Raw genomic sequence first — 23,919 nt, 5'->3', positions numbered from 1 at the left:
GTATGGTCAGCACACCATTTACTTTAATTGTGACAGGTTCTTGGATGCTTGGACGAATTCAGTTTATTTTTGTCTTGTTCCAGTTCCCTGGTCTTGCATGTTAACGAAAGTGATTATCTGTTCATCCACCCCGTGTTTTGGGTTCTATCTTGGACCATTCTACACCTTTTTACCAAGTTTAATGAAAATCAGGACAGTATTTTTTCCGTAACCCTGCTGGCAGACAAACAAATGGTGCCTCCTTGGCAGAGGATATAAAGTACAAGTGGTCAACAGTGTGCAGGATTTTTTTGGGATCTTTCATGGTCAGAGTTCATCGTATGACACAGCTGTCCGCAAGACTTACTAGAGTGCAAGAATTTAGTATTGAGCGTTTGAATATTAAAAATTTCATTGAATATACAAGAAATTGAATATTTGATGTGATATGTTCTAGCTGACGGTTATCAGCAGGCTGCTGACATCAGGAAGATACCGACCGCGTCCTCATGGCTACCACCTCTGATCTTTATTGCAGGAGGTGATGTCAGTGGAGGAGGAGTCCACTTCCTGTTACTGCCTGATGGACTCGACGAGCTGCCACCTGCTGCTGGACCAGCCGGGCTCGTACGCCCTGGTGGGCGAGCCCCTGACGCAGGCTGCCGTCAAGAGGCTGAAGCTGGCTGTGTTTGGGAGCATGGAGGTCGGCTCCATGAGCTACAGCCTGCGGGTGTACTGTGTGGACGACACGCCACACGCCTTTCAGGTAGGGGGAGGACTCTGGTTAGGTCTTTGGCTCATTGTTCTTTATTGTTGATCCAACAAAGGTCATTGTCACAATAGAGGATGTGGCCTGGGGAGTAATTGATTACATGTATCTGAGTTAAGTAATCAGGATACAAAAAAAGGTAACTGGAATCCATTACACTTACAGAAAAATGGACATAATCAGATTCCATACAGTTAGTAAAAATGTGGATTATTTAGCAGGATTACAATTTTACATCATACATCAGTTTTTCCTTAAAAATACGCTGAGCAGAGAACACATTGTTGATGCTAAAAATCTTGGTTTCCATTTTCTTTTCTAATATTACATTGTTCTGTTGTCACATACACATACATCAATACTTGCATATTTTGTGTTGAGGTAATCGAAAAGTAACTGAAACTAATCAAGTTACGTTATTTTATTAGTGAAACTTGAATTTAACAGGTAGTGAGTAAGGAATCCACACAAGGAATTTTTAATTATAAAACATCTAAATACTGATGCCTCTATATGACCTACATAAACAAGATCAGATCAGCGAGAAGGCTGACTCTTCGGTATAGTCATTCTTAATGCCGGATTCGGTCGGATTCCCCTTGATATAAATAAAACGAGATGGCCGGAATCGACAAAGAATTCAAGTTCCTTGTTGCTGCTGTATGTAGCAAATATGTCCTCTAACCCAGTCTGACTTTATACACGAATCCGGCAATCTGGTTTGTGTGCCATCTAGTGGCACCGCCATTACTGCGATGGCAAGACGTAGTGACTGTGTGATCTTTATTCAAAACTTACATACAGACATTTGTTTACGATAATAGAGAAAAAAAGGACCAACATTATCAATCAAGAGTTGCATTTAATCATCACAGATCAGTTATATTAGTAAAAATGTAAAGTAAATACAAATTAATATCTTGCATTCAAACACACATATTGGCGACTTGTTTACTGCTAGTACTTTCCTGGATTCTTGTATAAACTAATTATTTATAGGGAAAAGGCTTATTTAAAGATGGACTGGTGTATTTGTAACGTGTGCCAATGTACATTCCCCAATGCTTCCACTTCACATGTTCAAGAATGCAATAACGGTTATACTATTTACCTCTTTTGCCAGTACTTGAGTTATTTGCCTCTTTAGTTGTACTTAATGGCATGACATCAGCACCATTTAATTATTATGAATATTTATCATATATGAACACATGTATAGCATTTAGCAGCATTAAGCAGCTAGAGAGCCAGATATTTCCTCCAGGAGCTGGTGGAGGGTGAAAACGAAACCTAAAAGGAGACCGAGTATTGGACTGACATTAGGTTGCCAGAAACACAACTCCAAATGAATGTTCCAGTGTCCTTGTTAGTCTGCATAATCCACAGAGCACACTGTCCATTTCTTAGTCCTAGGGAAACTGTTAATGAGGTTTGGGGATTAACCAGAGTAAATGGGACGTTATTTCTTGGAAGACGCTTTGCTTTTGAATGTCATTTTTCAAAGCTGTGAGCTCCACAAATTGAAAGTTCAGTAGGAAACATTTAGGAGGGAGAGAACCGGAATATAATATTCATAGGATTTTATTTGTGTATAATCACCTGAAAATAAGACTCATTGTGTTTTTGTTGCCTTAGCATGAGCTATTGTTATCTACAGAGGAAGCGGGTCCTCTTTTACGGAGTCTACCATGTTGAACCGCCATGTTTCTACAGTGGACCAGAACTAACAGACCAAACACTGTCTGTAGATAGGACTTTTCACAAGTTTCATAGCCACCGTATTTGGCTTTTGGCTGAGCTGTATTCAAATGGTTGTAATCTGCAATTTCGCCACTAGATACCACTAAATCCTACACAGGGGTCTTTAAGAGGTCACAAAAACATATCACGTACCTCTTATGATATCTAGCTATGCAGATAGTTTTAATTTTCTCATATTTCTTACTTATTTCTTACTCACTGCTTGCATTACAAGTGTGTAGGAGAAACTATGGGGGCCACAAAAAACACCAAAGGCCTTATTTAGCACTAGTGTGTGGTTGGTTTGTCCATTCTGGGAAACTATAGAAGAGAACGCATTCCCTCTGTAGATAAATATGACTCATTCTAAGGTAACGAATAAACAATCATTTTTTTCTTAGGTGAAAACATAGTTAGAAATAGATCCTCCTAAATGTTACACACTGGATCTTTAAATGAACAGGTCATCAAAGTAAGACTGATACAATTGGGGTGATTTTTATCTTCAATTAAACTGCTGTTGGTTAATGAGTGGCTTTAATGTCACTATTGTATGGTTCTGTTTTGTTTTGAGAGAGCGAGATACAATAGGAGCATTTTTTACTCATTTCCCCAAAGTCCAGAATTCAAACCAGCATATTCAGCAGTCTTTCTGCAACTGTGAATCACAACATTGGCTGTCTCTGTCCTCTTTCACAAAAACGTGAGGATGCACATTTTCACTTTAGCAATTCCTACTCTATTAGGAAGTACATATTGTAGGTCATGGCCTAGATTCAAACTGAACATCTTGTGTGTCTGTGGTTTTTGCCTGGGCTGTCTGAGGCAGCAGGGACCTCAGCATGTGCTGTCTACCAGTGAAACCATGTGAGTGATTGCAGATTCATTACCACTGTGAAACAATACTGCAGAGCCGATAGTGGGGACTCTGTAACCGCCTGACAGGTTCTCTTCCAGAGGTTTTAATGGACTGAGACAAAGGCTGCCGTACTGTAATCACTGCCATTCACATGTTAACCAATCATTCTTTTTTTTTTATCTTGTTTGATTTGATTATCCTTCAGCGACCTATAGGGTTTTTAAGCATTGAGATCTCATCAGTGAACATCAGGGAAATCAAGCTTCCCATCTTCCCTGGAGAGACTAGAAGAAGAACAGAAGAGCTGAACAGAGCACCGCGAGCCTCGTGACTGACTCTGCCTCCTGACTGCCTTTCTGTCATGTCGCAGCCGTCAGCGGCAGCTGGCTTTAAAATGTATTCTGGATTTGGTTTATGAATTCCCAGCCTGCCGAGCAGATGCCAGACTTTTGCGCGTCCCTTGGGCTCCTGTCTGTTAGCACCATGTCTCTGCTGTGTGTTTTCCAAGCTCCGGCACAATCATATACTGGATTCTGGATCAACAGGAAGCCTGATGCAACACAAACACAGTTTCTTCAGCTGAGGCCGAGAGAGGGTTATGATTGGCATTTTTCTGATATTTTCTGTGATATTGCACAATGCTGCTGTCTCCTTTGAAAGAGTACCTCTTCAGCAAGTCAAACTTTCTGAACACAAACTGATGCACTTAAAGATCCCATCATCACTTCATCTCATTCTAAAATTTGCAGCAGAGGTGTGAACTCAAATCACAAATTTTATGACTTTAGACTGGACAAAATCAAAAAAGACTTGCAACTTGACATGGACTTGGACACTACTGATTCACGACTTCACTTGGACTTGATCCCTTTGACTTAAAAAAATACTTGATACCTTCCCGCAAGCCCAAAGATTAAAAAGTATAAAATGTGCAAAGAATCAGTTCAATACCTGAATCAACGTTATGTCGACACTAACAGCATCCAATCGCATGCAGGAGAGAACCATGAAGAACAAAAGTTTTGTTAGTGCTGTAAACCTGCCCAATATCACTGTAATATACATTTTAAACTGCTTTTGAGCAGCTTATGCTAAGAAATAATATCCTCATTGTGATCAACCTGTAACACAGTCATCAAAATACCATTACCATTAAAATGAAGGTAGTTATTTACAAAAACAGAAAGTGTGGGACATTCACTGAGAAATATTGGTGACTCTATTCAAGAGAGAAGTTAAGGTCTGCCCAGAAAGTTGTTAGATTTGTTTCAAGGTGTCTTTTGAAAAAAAGTCCCTAAAGGGGTCTTAAAAGTTATAAATCTAGAGAGAAAGTCGCTAAGGTGGCAACACTGGCTCCAACCTGCAGCTTCCTAACTTTGTGTATGCAGAACTTTTCCTCTCAGAGCCCTGGACTCCCAAAATAACTCCAACAACTTTGCAATTCCTTTGTCTGGATTTCTCATTCTTGGTTGACATTGCAACACTCCCTTAGCTGTAAAACATGATCTAAGACACATCAGTTGTGCGTGATGTGTCCAACAGCAGATCAGCAGCAGTCACAGTCTACACAAAACTTCAATCATAGCATTCTTGACAGCTTCAGATCAGTTCAAACAGGGGAACCATATCAAAGACCCAAGCTAGCTACATGCTATAAGGGAAAGAAATCGAGTGTCCAGCAACTCGCTATCTAACAGTTTGCCTCTTCTATCCGCATTTTGCCAATTTTGCTCTCACGCCTACAGCAATGACAACATGCTAACTTTTATTGAAAAATGCATAAACACACTCAACCATACACACACGCATATCCGTCATGCACACACAGACTTAGTCAGAATCAATCAGTGTGGCCTGGCATTAGTCACAGCTCTGTTCCCTGTCTTTTCCCTTTGTGATTGAGATGGCTAAGGACAGACAGACCAGACACGGAACCATCCCACCGGGACACTGAACAATGATGACAGATGAATACCTGCGAGCGACAATCAAAGCGCTCTTTCATCATCACAAATTCAATTTGGGAGATGGACGTTTGCCCCACTGACGCACGCTTTTCCCCAGCATTAAATTCAAGCCTCAATCTGTCACGTTGAGGCAGCAAATGTGATGCTAATGTGGGCACGAGTTGTATGATTTGTTCAGCGGAGACTTAACGTCACTTCTTGGCTTCTTTGCTAATATTTGTGATGAGTCAATTAGTGGATGTGACAGAGGAAAGGATTAGCAACAGGTGCTGGTGCCGATATGCAAAAGTAGTGTACCATCAAAGGGAAGGGAAGGATTCTTGTGTTCTTTCTCTCTTGTTTTCTGTTTCCCTCCAAATGATCGTTCTCTCATTATCTCCTTTATCTTTCTAACACCTTTCCTTTCCTTTCCCCTCCAGGGAGTGGTGGCAGCAGAGAAGACCAGAGGGGGTCAGCTCCTCGAGGAGCCAAAGATGTTGCCTTTCCGAGCGAACACCTTCAGCCTCCAGGTGTCCATCCAGGATGTTCCCCAGTTCTTGTGGAGCATCAAACCCTTTACCACATGTCAGGTAACCATGGCAGTGACAAGGTATCAACTGAAAGCAACAGAGATCGGATACTGAAGTGCTAATTTGCAAGATCCTGTTTTTGCTGTTAAGAGCTAATTATTGCTCCTCCCAGGGTTCAGTCTAACAGTGTAAGGAGTGCTGTGATGTGTTTGTGCTTGTTAGTTAATTAGAGATTCTCCAGTTGGCCCTATTTACTCTGTGTACTGTGGGATGTATTTAATGCAGTGTTAATCTGCTATCCATATTATCTTCTAATAAGGCACTCTGTTCGAGGATTTTTTAATTGTAATGTTCATTAATATTTAAAATAAAAAACCTAACTAATGCTTAGTACGAAATACATTGAATTTAATCTTATTAAAGTGGCATGCCATCTCCAGGTCCACCCCCCATGAGATTATCAGACACTTCTCCAAGACACCAGTATTTACAGCACAACAGTGATCATACCAAACCAAAAATATATAATAATTAAAAAACTAATAATAATGATAAACCACTCATTACTCATATAGTTATGCATTAACTGAACAACTTTGTTAATTAGAAGGTCTCAGTTTCAAACAGCCACTGTTGTGAGTCATTCATATCCATCAGCTTGTCTGTATTCTTTATGTCATTAAACCAAAGGTTAGGAACCGATCCCACTTCAATGTTAATGTGAGCTATTTTACAAATAATAATAATTGTTATGGCAGTAGACTGTTAGGAGACAAGAGTTATTATGGTAGGGGCTACATGTGGTAGGGGCTACATTTGAATTAGACTGTATGGATGGATTCAAACGTGACCGTTTTGTCGGGCATCTGTAATATGTTGTTTCAGTTGTTTCTATAAATTCTTTCCACAGCTAGCCGGATGCTAAGTGACACAGCTACAGCCACCTTGGGTTTAGAAAGCAGCCTTTATAGTGTTAGCTGGTGTTTGGTTCTAATTGTTGTCACATAATGCTGCTACATAGAAGACAAGTGAAATGGAGCTTGTGGAAAATAATTTCTCTTCAGCTCATGACATTTATCGACTACCTTTATAAACATGTTTGTGCTTTAAAATTGCTCTTTTAGTGTGAATCCTGCTGTCACCCATATTTCTCTCTTAAGGACTGCTGAGAATGTACGTGACTTGAGATTAATAGCTTTGTGTTTGTTTGGCTTGCAGGAGCATAAAGATGCAAACAGCATTAGATGATCCCACCGCAGCAGTCTGTGAAGGCTGTTTGTGTACCTGCTGTTGCCATTTGCAGAGCAGGCGAGCTGTGTCCCCACTGTACGCTGTTGTTCTGATCTGATCTGAATGCTGGGTGAAAGCTCTGCGTTTCAAAGACACCCACCCTCTCCACGGCCTTATTTATGAGGGCTTGGGGACGACAGGCAGGCACCGCGGACCTGCTTTGGTGGAGCAGGTGTGGAATAATAGCCGAGCGCCGTGCCATACATCAAGTCGGCTTTTAGTGCTAAAGAGCGTCCAAGCTTTCCACGTCCATCACCCCTCCCCCCCGTCCTCCGCCAGTGCTCCCAGACTCTATTATCTGCGGCTGTGAGCTGCACCGGGCAGCTGAGATCAAAGCCGCAAGGGTTAGGTCATCAGTAGGCACACCGGCCGCCGCTTTTAATGCCGCGGTCTTCACTAAGAATCGTTTACAGGTCACTTTTAATATGCAGATACGGCGGAGACGGAGTCTGGCAGAGGTCAAGGACGTTTCCCCACAGATGTGCCCGTTCTCTGGAAATTAATTATACATCAAAGGCAATCTTTTCCCTGTTCCCCTTATTCCGACATAAATTGCTTACAGTACAAATCCCGCAAGCTGCTTCTGTTATCAGACTCACTGTACGAGGGAATCAGGCTATATTTGTAAATGATATCAGGAGTTCAACTTTCTCTCCTCAACAATATGCATAAATATATCAAGCAATGGAATAACTGAGACTTCAAAGCCATCTTTTACCTTTTATCTCTCTGCGTGTGAGTAAGTGGCTGTGCATGTGACAGTGTGGCCACATGTGCTGTGGCACAGGGAGCTGAATCAACTCATTCCAAGCACATGTTAATATCGCTGTGTACTGTGTTATGTTTCTGATGTCCCTCTTTTTTTTTTCTGCTGCCTCCTCAGGAGTTCTCCTTCCCCCAAGTGTGGTGCAGCAACCAGCAGCCCCTGCACTGTGCCTTCTCTCTGGAGAGATACAGCCCTGCCACCGCCCAGCTCTCCTGCAAAATCAGCGTGCGCCAGGTCAAAGGCCACGAGCAGATTCTGCAGGTCTACACGGCTGTGGCCGAGGTGAGGCTCTGCAGCTGCGGGAGGCGCGCGGGGGTGGGGTGTTTCACTTTCAACCTTTGTGTAACCTTCCTGGAGTGTGTCCACCGACAGCAGGACCAGCTCTCCTGAGCTTGCACTGTGTATTAATAGAGCGAGGAGGACACACTTACTTTCTTACCTTCTTCACAGATTTATGCTAAACACAAACATCAGAGATCCAGCTGTTCAACACATTTACTGTACATATTTTTTAACCTTTATTCGTTCAGGGTGAGATGTGTTCCAGCAAATAGCCTGCATCACGTTCACATGCATTAACACCTGGGAGCTGCCCGGTGTAACAACAGTCTGCTGTCAGCCGCTGAGCAGCTCCACTGGAGCAGCTAGGAGCTAGAAATCCTCACTCAAGAGCACCTTGACAGTAGTTGTTAGGGCAGAAGAGAGTGCTACTCATTGATTTTACCCAACTGCTTGTTCGCCATCAGTCACAAACGTGCTCGTCCTACCTCAAGGCCACCAAAACTGTGTAAACACTGGAGAAATATTATTTTCAATAACTTTTTATGGTTTGTTTTAATCCAGATTAGGTAAAGAGGAAGAAGAAATAAAGTGTTTATCTGAGCTGTGGGTTTAGATCATCACCACATTCATTTTGGCACATACAGTAAACAGACATGACCATTTATAGGACAATCTACACCGCGTTTTACATTGTGGGTCACTGGATTTAATTAATATACAGAGCACCCACACAGCAGTTTTAGAGCTGCTTCATGCCAACATGACCAAGTTTTCATCCAAATTTAGCACAAATTTTAACTATTTTTCCAGATAATTGGCAAAAGAATCAAGGTTTGGCTGGGGATGGCCCTGATTCTCCAGTCGGTTGCCATTTAACCACTGCAGATGAAGAGATGACGTAATTAAAAGAGGGCCAATCAAACATCAAACGGTTGAAAACATGATGGAAATGTGACATTTATGTTTGTTTCATGTATTCATTTCAGAAATGTTGAACTGAGGTTTTATCCATACAGCATTATTTCCACCTCAGCCAAGTGTAAGAACCTTCGAGTGTATTTCAAATTTTCTCTTTCAAAACTCAGGTTTTGTTATGCACAAATTGAAAGCAGAAATGCACAAGTAGTTATCCTGTTCAAATCAACTTTGCACTAATTGGAAATTTGTTTGAATTCCAACCCAACCCCCATAACCGATTCTAAACAAGAATAAGTGTTATTCCGTTCTTTCCGTTACCTCTGCTACTTAAATTTTCCATCTATAGCATTGAATCCTAAATTCTTCCTCACATTACTTTGCAGATGGTTTGATCTCATGATTTATCCATTCAGCATGGCTAAAGTAAGCTAGGCTAATAATGCTAAGCTAGGACCCTGTTGCTGCACCCAAACTGGAGTACAAGGACCCTGTTGCTGCACCCAAACTGGAGTACAAGGCCCGCCTGTTGCACTTATACACTGAGAATTATAAACAGATGATTTAAAAAAAAATGTTTTTATGTAGTTTGAATTTGGAATTAAACATCATTTTTGACTCTAGCCTTAACCTTTCAAATAATACAATGGGGCAGAAATAGTCCTCTTTGTCCAAAAGACAATAAACTGTCAGTGCCTCATTTGTGTTAAGCTGAAACTTATAATTCATAATTCTTTTCCATGCTTGTTTCATTTTCAAAAATCAGACGTACACATACAAAGTAAAAGTACACTGCACTGTGCTCTCCATCCTGAGCGTACCGCGTTGTGTTGATCATGTACAGAGGGCCACAGGGTACGACCACATTAGCCTTCCATTCAACAAAACTGTCCAGCACTCAGCCCTGCCAGAGTGTGATGTCGGGGTTGCAGTGGGTAATAAATAAATACTGAGCAGAGCCATCACAGACTGTAAACAGTGTAAGAGAGCCATGCTGTTCGTAGTCTGGCAGCGGGATGTACTAAACAGGTTGATGGCACACAGTAGAACAGTGACTGTACTGCTGTATTTCCATACACAGTTTGGTCAGTGCTCGGTCAACTGAACTGCGAGTCCACCGCAGCCGGCTGGAGATCGAACCGAGACAGGAAATGCATGCTTGAATTTGTCCTTTGTACGAGCTTCAATTTGCAGGACAGTGACCATGCATTAAGAGTTGTGGGTGGCATTTCTTCAGTCACCGTCTGCCAATAAAATAAAAATTCATCACAAGACATCATACATGCTTGAGCTCCTTTGGGGGTTTATGTGCTGGAAGTGCTTGTACTGCCTCAGGCCAGATATGCTGGCCTGTGATATTGGACATAACAGGAAGAGGGCGCTGTTCTTCTATCGCAGAGAGTCAAAGTCACTGCCAAAATAAAGGCATAAAGCAATGTGATTTATGGGAAATACGTTGAACTACTACCAATGAAAGGGTGCTTTAATGCTTGTACTTGCTTTTTTGTGTGAAGTAGAAGTTAGATCTGCTTCTGTGGTTTCTTTAGTATGGTAGTGGAAGTAAATATGTGTATGGGAGGCAAAAAGTGAAAAAAAGAACAGAAATTGAGACCAACAAACGACCTGGAGGCGTGTTACTCGGCTAACCAATGAGTGAGCAGGGTTGACTGGTTTTGTCCAATGGAAGAGGCAATGCCAGCCTAGAGGCTACCAGGGTTCAGTCTGGAAATGGTGTGCACCGTTTTGCTACGGTTTACAGGTTGAATATGTTTCCTGGAAATCATGTGCATCAGGCTTTGAGGTACATTTTCTCTTGTTTGTTGGGTGGGTGTATCAGAGGTTACCCCATCAGCAGCAACATGTATATAAACCCCGCCATATTTTAAAGGCAGTTCAAGCTGTGCAACAGTGTAACAGAACAGGGTGTTCAACGCACTGTTTCTGTTTAAATAAATGATTTACTATGTTTTGTCGGGGCTGATCGTGGCCCATATGTCTTATTTGTTTACAGCAAAATGCTAAACATACCTGTCTGAATTGTCCCCAGGTAACCCCGCCCATCTGGCTCTCCAGGCTGGTTGAAACGGGCACAGAGCGACAATTGCAAATCCTATCTGACCCCGGTCTGATTATTGTCTGTTTCTGTTCTGTTCTTCCAGACTGAAAAGGAGTCGGTTCCATTTTTTATGCAGACAGACTGCACCATCACGTCCCAGACGGGGCCCAAGGCCTTCAAAATCCCCTTGTCCATCCGCCAGAGGATCTGTGCCACCTTCGACACTGCCAACGCCAAGGGCAAGGACTGGCAACTCTTAGCCCAGAAACTCCACTTAGATCGGTGAGCGTGTTTTTGTGCATCCTCTCTGAGACTGCATGATGTGTGTGCACCCTCTTCTCCATAATGGCCTCGCCTTGAGCACGCGCTGACAAGAATGATAACAATCCTGTGAATGTTGTTAATCTCATGAATGTGGCTTTATATGCAGCTTGTCACCAGGTGTCTTTTGTGCTGTATGTTCTCTCTGAGCAGCCGGGGACAGGACTGATTATTTAACTGTACAGCACATTGGTGATTGTGAATGCTGTTGAATGCTGTGGCTTCTAACGTGCACTGTGGTTTTGTGCTCGCCTTATTATACAATTTTCTTTTTTTCTTAAAGTGTTTTATCATATGCATCTCTTCCATTTCTGACAGTCTAACATACGTGTGATTATTTATTTATCACTTGTTTGTCCTGTAATAATAAAATATGCATTCATGATGAGACACTGCTACTGCTAATATTTACTCAATCCAGTTGTTGTCTTTGCTTGGTCTTAGCTTGTGGCAGCTATAATCTCCTGTTAAGTGCATGATTCATGAGACGCTGGTATCTAAGAGTCCTTTGGGATTCCAAATTATCCAGATAAGCTTTCCTCTCCAAGTTGGGCGGCTTTGAACTGAGCCTGATGTGACCAATGGCTGCAGCTTTTTATGTTGCTTGATGTTTCCCCCCCACACACACACACACCTTGTGAAGCACCAAGGAGCGGCAGTGAAACACTGCCCCCAACTGGATTCAACACTGCATGATGCACAAAGGCATTATATTGGCATGGCAACAAGCTCTCTTTTCTTTAATTTTGGCAGCACCTGGGAATGAAATTCAAACCAAAGTGTGCTTGCCAGTAATTACTCATCTTTTGTGATGGTAATTTATTCTTGATTATATTTTTAATAGTCTTAAAAGGTCATGCTTTTTGTTTTACCTACATGTAGAACCAGATGGTTTTGTTTACTGCACCATGACAGTTTGTGCTAAATTAATTTTCAGTAACAGACAGAAATAATAAGTAGATTCTCTAATAGTCACGTGGAGGAGACCCAAGGACCCAGATGGGTTATGTTAATATTAATTTTGGATCTGATGTTTAGAGTGTTTTGGAGCATGTAGATAACCGTTCTTTATACAGTGCTTTCTCTAAGTAGATATAATAATAGAGACAGGTTTTCAGTTTTGCACAGGATGTCTGGAGGTCTCTAATACTAATTATTTTGGGTTTACTTATTACTTTTTATTTAATAATTTGCAGTTGCTGAAATGTTAAATCATTTGATCCTTTAATCAGAATTTGTGGTATTTAAAATTAAATTATACATCTATATCTCTGACAGAGTGGGCAGAGTGATACTTTGTGCAGAAAGTCAGTGAGCTAAGGGAGCCTGGGATACTAGTACCATTTTGCATCATAACAATACAATATCGTGTTTGCTTTTGTGCCGTAGCCACATTCAGTTTCAAATTTTGGCCCTCCAAGGGAAAAGGTTTGGGCACCCCTGCTATAGTGTATCTGTTAGACTGCATGTAATACTGCCATCACCACCATAGCTGGCCAGGCCAAATCAGAGAGCTGGAAAAAATAAATCACTAAATAGACCACTAAATAAAATAATGCAATTGCATAACATACACCCACATTTATTCAACAGATATTTCAGTTATTTTTCATGTTTATAGCTGCAGTAGGTAATTTTTATAAAAAAAAAACATTTTTGTCACATTTTCAGAAACTTCCACTATTAATACTCTGGGAATGAACAATCAACTATCTTCAAGCTTCCAACCCAAAGCATCTTTATTTTTCTTGGCTCTGATTGGTTGTTTTCATTCAGATTCTTGCAAATGCCATTAGGAGCACTAGGAGGAGCCAGAGGAACCAGATTTTTTCACACATTATCTGTCTCATGTACTACTGTCAGGATGTAGTGAAAGTTTTAGCAAATATGACAAAAACTTATTTATAAAAAAGTGACCTACTGCAGCTTTAATGTGGTGCTTGATCCCCCTATTAAAGGATATTTCTGGTGATATTCTATATCTTTTTGCCAACAAATCCAATGAAAAGACCGAAACCAACAATGAACTGACCCTACTAAGAAGTATTGTGTGTGTATAAAAGCCTGATATATCATATATCTCTGTGCCATAGAGCTCCATTGTTGTCCAAAAAAACACATCAGTGAGCCACACTGTGATACAGTCCGTCCTGAACACACAAACTGTAGTTTATTATGACTCCCATGAGTCCCACATACACTGTCCTGCTGCCCCAAATACTCACACTCCAAATGTGTATTAATCCACAGCTGATGAAATAGTGTATTCGTTTTGTCCCCAACAAATACACTATTTCCTCCTGTTTGAGTAACGTTTGCTAGAAACTATAATCCCCAGCTGTAACTGCAACTACAACCCTAACCCTAACCAGTGGACTTGGGGCTGAGTGCCACAGACAGGGCAGGGGAAGGTATTGAGAGATGGACTAACACATTGTTGCCTTTGGTCTTTAAATGGGATTTGTTGTCAAAAATAAACATATAAAATAACTTTAACTATGATCCTTCAAGGTCCATAGAACTGTTGGCCTTGTTTTCTGTGCATCAGAATAATGCTCAACACTCACTGGCAATGAATACCATTTGAATTATTTATAGATTCAGTTTGACTCATATCTTTTACAAGGTAAACATAATCAGCAAGGTTCATATCTGAAGCCTACATGAAACATTTTTCCCAGGGTCCTTTGTCGCTCATTAATCCGGCTCCGTGTGCTCCTCTACAGAAACCTGGGTTATTTTGCGAAGCAGCAGAGTCCGTCTGCGGTCATACTGAGCCTGTGGGAGGCTCGCCACCAGGACACTGCTGACCTTGACTCTCTAGCCAGCGCCCTCGAGGAGATTGGCAAGATCCACTCCAAAAGCTCCCCGAAGGACCAGGATGAGCCGGAGTCTGACTTCAGTCACATACAGGCAGGCAGTCTGTGCGGAACGGGCACACTAACAAATCAGAAGACAGAGGACTCTGCTCCAGAATACACAGGCTGAGCGATAACAAAGAGACAGTGAGGGAAAACTGACGAACTAAGGCATATATCTGTGTACGTGCACAGCCGGTGATGGACGACACACTGTGGCGGTGCGCTGGAAGGTCATCAGGTTGTCTATGAGTGGACGGTGCAAGCAGTCAACATGTCGAGGTGAGCCGGCACCCGCTGTGGATCTACCCCTCTCTTTTAAGAATCTGTCCGAGGATGGACTGTAAATCTTTTCCTGCCTTTCCACTCAATTTCTAAGTTGATCTTTGATTTATTTGCTCCTTATTTTGAGTTAAAACTATCCCCTCTGTACATTCATTTCCCAGCTCAGAGGGTGAGTGGGGGAGAAGGAGGAGGAGGGGGGGAAGGGTATTTCCTAACCTTGTGCGCCCATTGGTTTCTGAGTTTGTGTTGGAGGAGATGGGAGCTCCTCTATTCCTCGGGACCAGCTCCCCTCCTTTTCCCAGTGGTCAGCATGTCAGCTGGATACATTTGCATAGAGCTTCTTTTATGCAAATACACCTGTGGCGTCATTTCAGAAACACCTGATTTAGTTTCTTTCTCCCCCCCCCCCCACCCACACCATATCCCTGTGTCAGCAAGTGAATGAGGACTTAGAAGCTACTTTTTTGACGTCCAATATTATATTTTTAAAAGACAGCTGCTGATTGCTTAAATGTTGTGATTGTGAACTTTCAAAGCCAAGTATCTTGAAATTCACCCATTTTAATCTCTTTTAAAAAAAAAAAAATCTATTGGAAGTTTGGCATTGACAAGACAGCCAGCGTTGTATGATCATTTATATTAACAATCCTTTAAAAATTAGCCCCAGTCTAATCTTGAAGGGCAGCGCGGTCAGAGTACCCATGTGTTATACGGAACAAAACATGGTTGTGGCGTAATGTGGCAGAGTGAGATTTCTAACCGTGGCATTACAGTTCATTACAGTTTCCTCCGCCAAGAGATAGAGAGGGAGGAAGCTGTAAAACATCATTTCCTGGCACCGCAGGGAGCGTATCGCCGCATCTTATCACCCAATTCCCACCATTAACACCCGTCACGTAGACCTCATATCAGGCCCTGACACACCGGACTGCCCCCACCCCCACCCCCCACCCCCCACCCCCTTGACACACATGCAGACGCACACATTGACATTTCATGGCTACGGAGGTCATGTGCACACTGACTGGGAGTTTGCATATTGTACAGCAAACATAGAAGGAATACTGATGCCGGTGTCAGTGTCAGAAATACAACATGCAGTCACGCATCTGCTCAAGTCAACACCAAACACACATCGTTCTGAGAGACAGATAAGAGACAGGATGCTCCGTGCATGTGAGGCTTGAAATCAAGAAAGCAACCAATGAGGGAGAAAGGTTGGCTCACCTAATAGTGCTAGTAGTACTGTATGACCTTCTGAATCATCGTAAAGAAAGATCAACAAAATCTGTCATAGTTTAAGACCACCGTTCACTTTTAAGCTCAACACACTCACAGATTTTGTTATTGCACCCAACTGAACAGGACACTCACTGTCATTGAGGTAAGGATTTAAGTAGCTGAATCCTGATTAAACCCTATACTGTACCAGTTCCAATACACATACAGTAAATACAAACAATACACATTTCAATTCATCCTTTTTAAATGAAATGTATTCAGAAGGCCTTTATGTTGCAGAGAGGTTTAAATTCTATACCTCAAATAACAATTGGTCTCTGCCTTCTCTCTGTCAGAGAGATGCATGTTGGGTAAATAAGGTCACCCAGATTATGCAGGCACATATTTTGTCCCTTGCCCTTGTTCTGAGATATCTGCCTCCACCCCGGTGCGGTGGAGGTGATGGAATGTCGATTGTAGTGCTCATGGTATTGAAAAATGAACAGTGATCTTAGCAGGAAAATGTCACACACTCACACACACACTGTTTTCATACAGACTATTTCATATGAACCACAAATTAAATTTCATTCACCTTGTACTTGGGTTAGTGCCAGTTTTAGTTTCTTTTTATTGTAATCTGGAGGGTATTTGTCAGGGGCATGATTAAAGAAGTTCAGAATAGGTATTACAATACACACACATTGACTCACAGTCATGCAGACGGAAGGAACACTACATTAGCTTCTGACCGGGCTGTACAAGCTAACATTTGGATTGTGGAGGTCACACAAATGTACTATAAGTCTGTGCTGGAATAACTTGAAGCCAAGTGAAGCACTTTTTATGAGAGTATACTTTGGCATTTGGTGTAAGACTTTTTGGTCTTGTAAATCATTATTAAAACAAATAAACAAAAAGAAGCAATTTCTGACTGCCAGCTATGGCACGATTTTAACTATAACTCTCCCTTAACTTAAAAGACAAATGCAGCAATGACTCGTCCAGCTTTTGTGAATCGTCACTGTGAAGGCTTTGGTGGTAGACATCAGTTAACCCTATGGTTTGAGTCTTGTATCTTGGCATTTCAAAATCTCACAGATAAATTCAGGAAATAAGCTTACTTGTCACAGTACCAGGAACCGGTATGTGCAAACATACAGGATGAGTAATGTGGTACCAATGAAAGCGTTGGCTCTCCCTTGCACACTACTTGATTTTGTTGCAGCACCCAGTTGAGTCAGTCTTTGCTTTAATCGACACCTGAGTCTGTTGTGACCACAAATCCCAAATTGTCTCCTCAAATCTCAACTGCATAAAGAGTCAAAAGCAGCAAAAAATAAATTTTGGGATTTTTTTTGGGCCTGCGGTTGGACACTATTACAAAGCCAGACACCATTTCTTCATCTTCAGATTGGTACCTCCAGCCATGACTGACATACATAATTGATTTACATAATTAACCTGAATAAAGATAAAATAAAATCCTTGCTGTTGGCAAAATAAACTCAACCTGCAGTTCTCATTTCTTGTCTGCAAAACCAGTTATTCAACATGTGTATTCTTATTTCTATTCTGTTGGCTGTTTTTAAGTTTTGAGAGCTAAATGTATTTTGAATATTTCCCTCAGTGGTTTATCAGGAATGATATGATGTCTTTGAACACATCACTGAGTATTTCTGACCTGATATATGTGAACAGTTTCATCCTGCTATAATAAAGAGCTCTTTTTATTTCTCTGCATCATCTCTATGCATTTCTAATCAAATTACCGTAAAACTTCCAATAAAAGCAGGGTCCCTAATAGATGCAGGTCTCATTTAAAAGCCTGGTGTGGCTACACGTTTTGACAAATAAACGCAGATCTCCAATAGAGGCCTGGTCTGGATTTTATAGAAATTATCTCTATGTATAAAACCTCTCAAAACCCACCAGGTCACCTGCTTGAGCAATTTTATTTCCTACACAGATATAATGTTTAAACTTCTGTCAATATGTATGCACATCATTAGATCAGTTTTAGATTCTCCACAATTCAATCGTTCACTATATTTAAGCGATCAACAACAAAGTATAACGTTAATTCATTCTGACCTACAGGTACCATGGTAAGCAAGAGAGAAGTCTCAAGAGAAGCAGCAGTTAGAGTTTAGTTTAGTGCTAAAGTAATTAAACGCCTGTCCCAAATAGAGGCAGGGGGAGTTCAGTGATTTAAGCAAATAAACACCCGGGCTATTATTAGAAGTTTTACGGTATATTCATTTTTCTATGTCATTTGAGCTGGTAAGTGAAGAAAGTGAAAGGTAATCTTTTTTTTTTGTTGATTGTTTCCTTAATTGTGACTAACTGGATTCTCCTTTTCATTCCTGCAAGCAAAGAATGTCAAAAATGGAAACGTGTGCTTTCGTAACGCTTAGCGGTGGCTTATGTTGCATCGAGAGCAACCTGTCTGTGCGGTACACCCCATCACCCTCACCGTTCACCGCCATTCTGGATGTGTTTCAGCTATGTCTACTGTATCTCATCAGCGTGTTGAAATTCTGTTTTTTAAAAGTAAGCTCAGATACACACACACACACACAAACGTATTCTCACTATGTATAATGCTTTGGTGTAAGACTAACCCTGTTTCATGAGATTAAAAGTTCCCTGTTGAGTCCATGATTTTCTGTCACCTGAGTTGATCGGTCTCATGCTCCTTTTTGCTTCACGCATGGCCTTTGGCTTCATATCACTATTCTTGTGCCTTGTTTAACTACTGTAAATGGTGAATGTTGTAAAGTACAGATGGGGATGAAAAAAAAGAACAATTAATCATACTGACATACATTTAAAGGTATTAGTTGAAAAAGTATTTAAGATTATAATATTGAATAGGCTGCGGAGCTTTTCTAGTGCTGAACATCTATGTTTGGTAATGCCAGGGCAGCTTTGTGGTATATTGTATCTATAATTATGGACATTTTGGATGTTTTCTGTACAGTAGAATTTGCAAATGTATATGCAGCCTTTTGGAAATAAATGTACAGTTGAAAGATCTCAGCTTGTCTAAACGCTAGTTATTTTGCATCATGCAGTGAAGCTATCGATACAGTAATGTCCCATCATCTAACTCGCATGGAGCGAATTATGTGAATGTAGGATATGTACAGCGTTGATATGTGGCGTTTAGGCTCTGACCTTGTCACTCCCCACAAGGAAACATCAAGGCCAGTACGGCAGGGATCGGGGAGTGGTGATAACTGCCCCTCTAGCTTGGCATAAACTGGTTCTGCTCGAAAATGCTTTTTTCTTAAGTTTACGTCCCCTAAAATGTCTGACCTTAACCGTACTGACTTGTATCTGTGCAGTTTGTCACTAGAGAGATGTTTGCTCTGCTGAAGGGGGAGATGTCTCGACACTTCCGTAAAATCCCAGACTCAAACATACCCCGGGCAAACTAGCTATTTGGTACGTAACAAATTTGAAAGCTGTCAAGCAAATACACCTGCCATGAAACCTGAAACCTCCAGCACAGAGAGTTAGCACTGGCAGAGTGAAGCTTTTGATAGCAACATGGCGGAGTATGCAGTTTTAATCGGAGCATGGAGCTTCCTTCCACCATCTACTACGTAGTAACAATGTGAACACGCTGTAACATAACAGATATTACATGTTCCACAACCACTAACAGCAGCCACTGCAGTAACAACCTGATAAGCCATCTAACAACATAAAAGAAGATGCTACTTCCATTCTGATGTGTCTGCTAGTCGCCGATTTTGGCGCACAACAGACTCATCTGAGTCTCCGTCTGACTGAGGCTCAAACATGTAGGCTGTAGCTGGAGCTCCACATTACCCACAATGCAACAACACCTTGGTCAGAGATTCAGGTGTATTTCGCTAGAAGCAGCTTATGTAGCCTCAAGCCACTAACCTCAGGCTGAGGTGAGGAGCAGGCTACAGGTCTGGTAAGCTCTTTTCTTTCTAACTCCATACACCAAGTGACATCACCTGAGGCAATTCATCAGATCTTGTCAAGTGACATCACTTAAGGCAATGGATCAGCACAGCTTCCTCTGGAGATATGAAAGGCTTTATACATTTCACATATGCAGCTCCGACAGTCCAACAGCCTGTAAGCAGACTGATACAGAATCAGCGACTCCCCCTTTATTGTACATTATTAAAAGTGAATAACACATTGAAGTTGAACTTAGAGTTAAAGGAGAATAACAGTTCACCCCTCATTTTTGAGCTCTCTACGTGGTTTTGAGGTATATTTCCTAATAGTGTGACTGCAGACAAATGATTGTGTTCTCTGTTAATACCACAGTTCAAGGTTATTATTCTAGCTGAAGGTATGAGTAATGTGAGTAATGTGGTACAATGTAGACTGTACTGTGGGTGTGTCCTTTTAAGTCAGAGGAACCGTGAGAACAATTACATAATTCTTTACCAAACAACACACGGCTTGAAAGTAAAGAGTTGGGTTTGTGGCTTTGTGAGTTATACAGGTCATTAAACACAGTAACAGAAGAATGAAATGATTCAACTCAACCTCACACATTATCATATCTCAGAAACAACTGAGGCAGTATTTAAGTCAATCAGGACTGACATACAGGAAGATAAAAACAACTCTGTGGGAGTGATATGAGTAATGTCATTTTCAAAGTTTGGATCAGTATCTAAAATAAAGCCAATATTTCTGACTTGCAGCCCTCCATTTGCTTTGAAGAATATATATACCATACCATATATATAGACGAATATATTTATTACATTGTTCATAAACAACAAAGAATAAAACAGCTCAGACATAGAAATAAATAAGTATATAAAAAAATAAAATAAAATAAATAATGAATTACACAGGCAGGCTAGGCCGGTTTAGGAAACCCTTGCAATAAGGGAGGTGACAACGTGGGTCCAATATGTTCTAAGTAAGGGTCCCAAACTTGTTGTATTAATTAGGAATAGAGTCTATTATAAGATTGTGCCATGTGCTTATGAGTGTGGACATTTATACATATGTTTGACAGTATAATGCTCCAGAGTGCGAAGTACAGGGGAGCCAGGGGGAGCTTGGCTCCTCTTAATAAGACACGAGTTCCCCTGAAAACATTATGTGTGAGATTTTGGGGGATCTCAAAAATACGGGCAATATGTTATTTTTGCCATGCATTTCTTTCCTATATCTTCATTATCATGAACCATTTGTACAGTTAGGCTAATACTGATGTATGATTCATGCATGAGGGTGATCTAATTCACTTTAATAAAGATATCAGTATCCATGCTCTTCTTGCCATCAGCACTGAAGCACAACATCAAAATATCTGCACACCAAATCGTTGCATTATTCCCCCCAAAAGCCACAGTATAGTTTGCACACTGTAAAGCTCAATAGTGGCTTTAACAATAAATGAGACAACAATGAATTTGCTGTTTGTTTTGAACTACAGTGCCAACATTTTTACCATGACTTCTTGTTTAGTGAAGTTAAAGACAAAAACAGTCCATTCTGATCGTAACAGCAATGCAGCTTCTTCCGCTCACAGAAGGTGAATTTTCTCTGAAAGTGGCTTGTTGTTTGAAGTGTGGTATTTCCCATTCACCACAACTGAACTCTTACCATCTCTGTGTATGAGTAATCATTGGGTAGTTGCCTATTCAAAGGCTGTAGTGCTCCACTGTTGCATGTTTACCAGGTTCATTGAGAAAAAATACATCACTGCTTCCATAAGACATGGGTCTTGAAAGTAAACACTTAACACCAGAATTAACTGTTATGACATTTATGGTTTTCCCCTCACATCGCTGTGAGGCACCGTGTGTACACTGTCACAGCACTTTAGTTCACACGCTTCCCACAGTCATTTTTTCTCAACTGGTTACAGATTATACTACCCACAAGTAGAACTGAATTGTTAAGATTAGCTTCAAATTTGAGAGTCAACATTTTTCATGACAAGTTTCAAAATCTGCTTACACATACATGTTAATAAATCCGTATATACATTTTTGAAAAAATATAACTCTAGGGACAGTGTTCATAATGAGTATGTTTACTTTGATACTCTTAAGTACATTATGCTGCTAATACTTATGTGCTTTAACTTAAGAGCTCACGCTTTTCTTCATGATGCCGTGATCTCCTCTCATTACAGTTACAGATTTGGCTGCACTAATAATTAATATTATGAGTACAATAAAAAGTCACATCTGACAAACTTGTATTGTATCATTACTTTGCCAGCTTAAACATGTGTTTACCAGTGTGTTTTTTATCGACAGACACTGCAGGTCCTCTTCTACAGAGGCTGTCATGTTGAACTGCCATGTTTCTACAGTAGCCCAGAATGGACATACCAAACACTGGCTCTAGATAGGGCCTTACCGTGACCAATCTGTACCTTCTGCCCGATCAGTACTGCGCACATGCAACTCTCAGCAGAGATGAGAAGGAAACAACATGGCTCACTAGTTAGCTACTTCCATCATCATTACAATGTTTTGAATTCAGAATGTTATTGATTGATTTTAAAAATGTCTTCTGGATGCAGTCTGATAAAGTATATGTCCATATGTAGTGACAGCAAGCACAGTCTTCAGACCACTTAGCTAATTTAGCAAATTATTATTAAATTATTAATGTTACCTTAGTTATTACAAAACAGAATTTTTACATTAAAAAATAAAATAATTTCCCTTTTTTTCTTGCTAATGCTGTTTGTTGAAATGTGTTTCCCCTCACCTACAAGTTTTGCTAATTAAATACATTAGAAGAGCCTTGTTGTCAACAAACATTTAAGATTATATGTGATCAATGCAATATCTAGATACTACTACTTTTTTTTAAATGCATCGTAACACTTTTTGTTTTCACAATTAAAATAGCTAATGAGTGAGACATCCTGTTTCCCTTTTGTGTGGTACTGATTTGGCAGGAGGTACTGTCGGGGCTCTTCACGGCCACTGCAAGCAGAATTCAGTTGGCTGCAATCTGCAACTCCACCGCCAGATGCTATTAAATCCTAAACACTGGTCCTTTAATGAAAAAAATGTTTTAGTATTTCAGTGGATTTAGAGTCAGTGGATTCACTCTTAAAGGGGAGTATTTATTTGTTTTTCCTCTTATAAGCCTCCATCAGTTTGATGCCACTCACTATGATGCACACTTCTGTTTCACATCACCTTAAAAGGTGGTTATGTTCCAATTGTTTTAAACTGAATCTGTCTTGACAAAAACATGACAGACAAAGCATTCTGTTGACTCAAATCACTGGGTAGAGTCAACTCTTTTACAGCCCATTTCCTGTCTGACACCATACAGGGCCTTTTAGTTTCATATGTGCTACTTAATGCACTTTCATTATAGGCTTGATGCCTTATTTACAGGCCGTTTTCTCTGTCCCTTTTGATAAGGTTTGTACAATTCCATGCACTGTGTGTCTAAATGATCCCACAGAAGACCCTGTAAGAGAGGGAAAAATAATATTTTCCATATCATTAGAATTGATCTTGACCCGAGTGCAACAGATGAGCAGAAAGCAGTTCAGTCCATCTTAATGCAAAATTCATGTCTTATCTCGGAAAAAGCGGCTCAGAGGTTTTAGCCTCCTCCCTGGCCTTATCGTCAGAAACACAAGTTCCAGCAGCGTGCAGGGGGAAACGGTGCAGAGTCTGCGCAGTAGACTCTGAATGATTCTGGAAATAAAACTGGTAAAACAGAAATGCAGTGACGTATTGCAAAATTAAGAATAAGATGTTGAGCTGCAGTGCACAGTAGGCTCATAGAGTGCCTGCAGTCTCTATTTCTAAGTCTGCCTTTCAGCCTGTGAAACCATTAGTCACCCAACTATGAGTCCAATCTTTGCCCATGAGTCTAGAACAGTTAGCTAAGCACCACAACTGACAGACTGAAACTGAAGATGGAGTTTTACTTCAGTCTGTCTTCTGCATCGTCACATATTCCACATCCCAGCTCAGGGTGTTCAGTTGAACCCATCCCTTCCTGTTGGGCTGCATATCTGTGTGCTGCAGACAACTGCTCATTAGATAATGTTGAACTGGCACACAAAGGAGAATGAGGTTTGCTAAAAACTGTGATGATGG

General features: G+C 40.9%; 1 protein-coding gene across 2 annotated transcripts in view; it reads left to right on the top strand.

Moving 5' to 3' along the window:
- Window positions 1–15,546, top strand: part of unc5db (unc-5 netrin receptor Db) — a 186,641-nt gene extending 171,095 nt beyond the window's left edge. For both annotated transcript variants that reach the window (XM_051422069.1, XM_051422070.1), the window contains 5 exons: window positions 518–745; window positions 5,734–5,883; window positions 7,997–8,161; window positions 11,236–11,414; window positions 14,180–15,546. In XM_051422069.1, coding sequence (XP_051278029.1) covers window positions 518–745; window positions 5,734–5,883; window positions 7,997–8,161; window positions 11,236–11,414; window positions 14,180–14,441 — 984 coding nt within the window. In that variant the 3' untranslated portion in view covers window positions 14,442–15,546. The remainder of the gene's footprint in view (window positions 1–517; window positions 746–5,733; window positions 5,884–7,996; window positions 8,162–11,235; window positions 11,415–14,179) is intronic.
- Window positions 15,547–23,919: the final 8,373 nt, after the last annotated feature.

Source organism: Dicentrarchus labrax, unplaced genomic scaffold (genome assembly GCF_905237075.1).
Source record: "Dicentrarchus labrax unplaced genomic scaffold, dlabrax2021, whole genome shotgun sequence".
Lineage (NCBI taxonomy): Eukaryota > Metazoa > Chordata > Actinopteri > Moronidae > Dicentrarchus > Dicentrarchus labrax.
Note: the sequence above shows the minus strand (reverse complement) of the source record. Positions and strands in the feature narration are given on the sequence as shown.